Source organism: Propithecus coquereli, unplaced genomic scaffold, assembly GCF_000956105.1.
Source record: "Propithecus coquereli isolate 6110/MARCELLA unplaced genomic scaffold, Pcoq_1.0 Scaffold689, whole genome shotgun sequence".
Classification (NCBI taxonomy): Eukaryota; Metazoa; Chordata; class Mammalia; order Primates; family Indriidae; genus Propithecus; species Propithecus coquereli.
In genome coordinates, this window is record NW_012152940.1 from 426,054 (window position 1) to 427,947 (window position 1,894).

The window sequence follows — 1,894 nt, forward strand, 5'->3', positions numbered from 1 at the left end:
GTAGCTGAAACGTTCGGGCCTCTGCGGAGGCGTTAGTCCATCCCGGCGGTCTGAGCCAGCTTGCTTTGCTCTTCACGTGGACAAGTACCTTGAATGGAAGCACGCAGATTTTCCTTGTTATTCACTAAAAAGATAATACATTGAATGTACATGCTGTATTGCTGTATTTTCCAAAAATATTCTATTGGATTGTTTATTATATTTCCTAATTATAGTGCTGCATTTGATACGGTTCTTGGAATAAATGTTGCAGTCAAGAAACTAAGCCGCCCTTTTCAGAATCAAACTCATGCAAAGAGAGCTTATCGCGAACTCGTCCTCTTAAAATGTGTCAATCATAAAAATGTGAGTTACGCATATGTTTCTTCTATATGCTTTAATGTTGTCAATGATGTCTTAATCTTCAGGGTCCTTTGAAGATACATCAAGTTGAGACCTAGGATAAACTAATGATAAAAATGGCTATTAAAATGGTTATGTTTTATTGATAAAATTCTTGATGAACATTGGGGAAACTGAACTTAGAAAAAGGTGTCATGATCCACAGGAATTTAGGTCAGTCAATGAAGGTAGGCGTGCCAGGTAATCCTGTAACCATTTGGTTTTCACTGTTTCCATCTCTGTAAAATAGGAACAGCATTGACCTAACAAATGGAGACATAACTAAATATTTTTTGGAAAAACATTATAAGTAGCTTTTTACCTTGTATAGGACATCTCAGTTTTAAATACACGTTATTAGATGATTTTACATTTCAGATAGCTGCACTCGGCGTCTCCACAGAAATCAAAGCGCTAACTGTTAAGGAGAAATGATGCATCTAGAAAATGGGGTTATGTTCGGTCAGCACATCGCGTGTGCTGCTGGTGGTCACTGAGCGTTATTTCAGTGACCTCGTCATGTTACGGAAACATAAAATGTTAAATCTGGAAGGGGCTTTGGAGATCACCTTGTGTCACCCCCTTTTTTTGGGGGGGGCGAATATTTAAGATTATGTTAAACTCTACATAGTTCCCTGTGTTGTAACATTTATGCCGGACCCTTCTGGTGTAAGGACATTAAATACGAAACTAAGATAACTTCGTTCTTTTGAGTCTCTGGTTTGACTTGGTTTTAATTCTCCAAGGCGTGCTTTGTTTTACTTATTTATTTTAAAACCTTTTTTTCAGGTAGCGAAAAATGTTATATTGTTAAAAATTCAAACAACATAAAAAATAAAGCAATAGTTCTTGAATCCCACCACCCACAGATCACTGGCATTAACGCTTCATGCGTATTCTCATGCATACGTGTGCACGTACACATAAACAGGGTCAATCATGCTTTTCTTCATTCTGTTTTCCCCCTTGTTGGAATGTTGGTAGATCTCACAGACTTTAATGAACACAGATATAAGCTGTTTTTTAAATGGCTCCATAGTACAGATGCACACTAATTTATTTAAAAGGCCACCTGTTGTTGGATAATTTGTTTCAGTTTTTCACTGTTATAAGCAGTGCTGCAAGGAATATCTTTATACATGAATCTTTGCACACTTAGTCCACGTGAATTTCTTGGCCAACATTGCTGGCCAAGAGTGTGTACACTTTTGATTTAAAATATGCTGACAAATTGACTTCAAAGAAGACTGTCAATGTTATACTTCCATTAAGTGTATCTAAGAATGTCTTGTACTTCAAAATCCCCTAACGATACATATTGTTGGGGGCATTTTTTGTTTTACTTTTGCCAATTTGATAGATGACAAATTCTTTATTTGTGAGGTTATTAGTCATTTATTTTTGTTTTATTTTATTGAGAACTTGCTTTTTATGGCCTTTGTTCATTCTTCTCTTGGATGGCTTGTCTCTTTTGTATGCATTTGCAGGAGGTTTTTGTATATTAAACCCCTTT

At 36.3% G+C, this 1,894-nt stretch overlaps 1 protein-coding gene across 2 annotated transcripts in view; it reads left to right on the plus strand.

Annotated features, from left to right (window-relative positions):
• MAPK9 (mitogen-activated protein kinase 9) overlaps positions 1 to 1,894 on the plus strand; it is a 47,546-nt gene that overhangs the window by 20,321 nt on the left and 25,331 nt on the right. For both annotated transcript variants that reach the window (XM_012660892.1, XM_012660891.1), the window contains exon 3: positions 216 to 345. In XM_012660892.1, the coding sequence (XP_012516346.1) occupies positions 216 to 345 (130 nt within the window). The remainder of the gene's footprint in view (positions 1 to 215; positions 346 to 1,894) is intronic.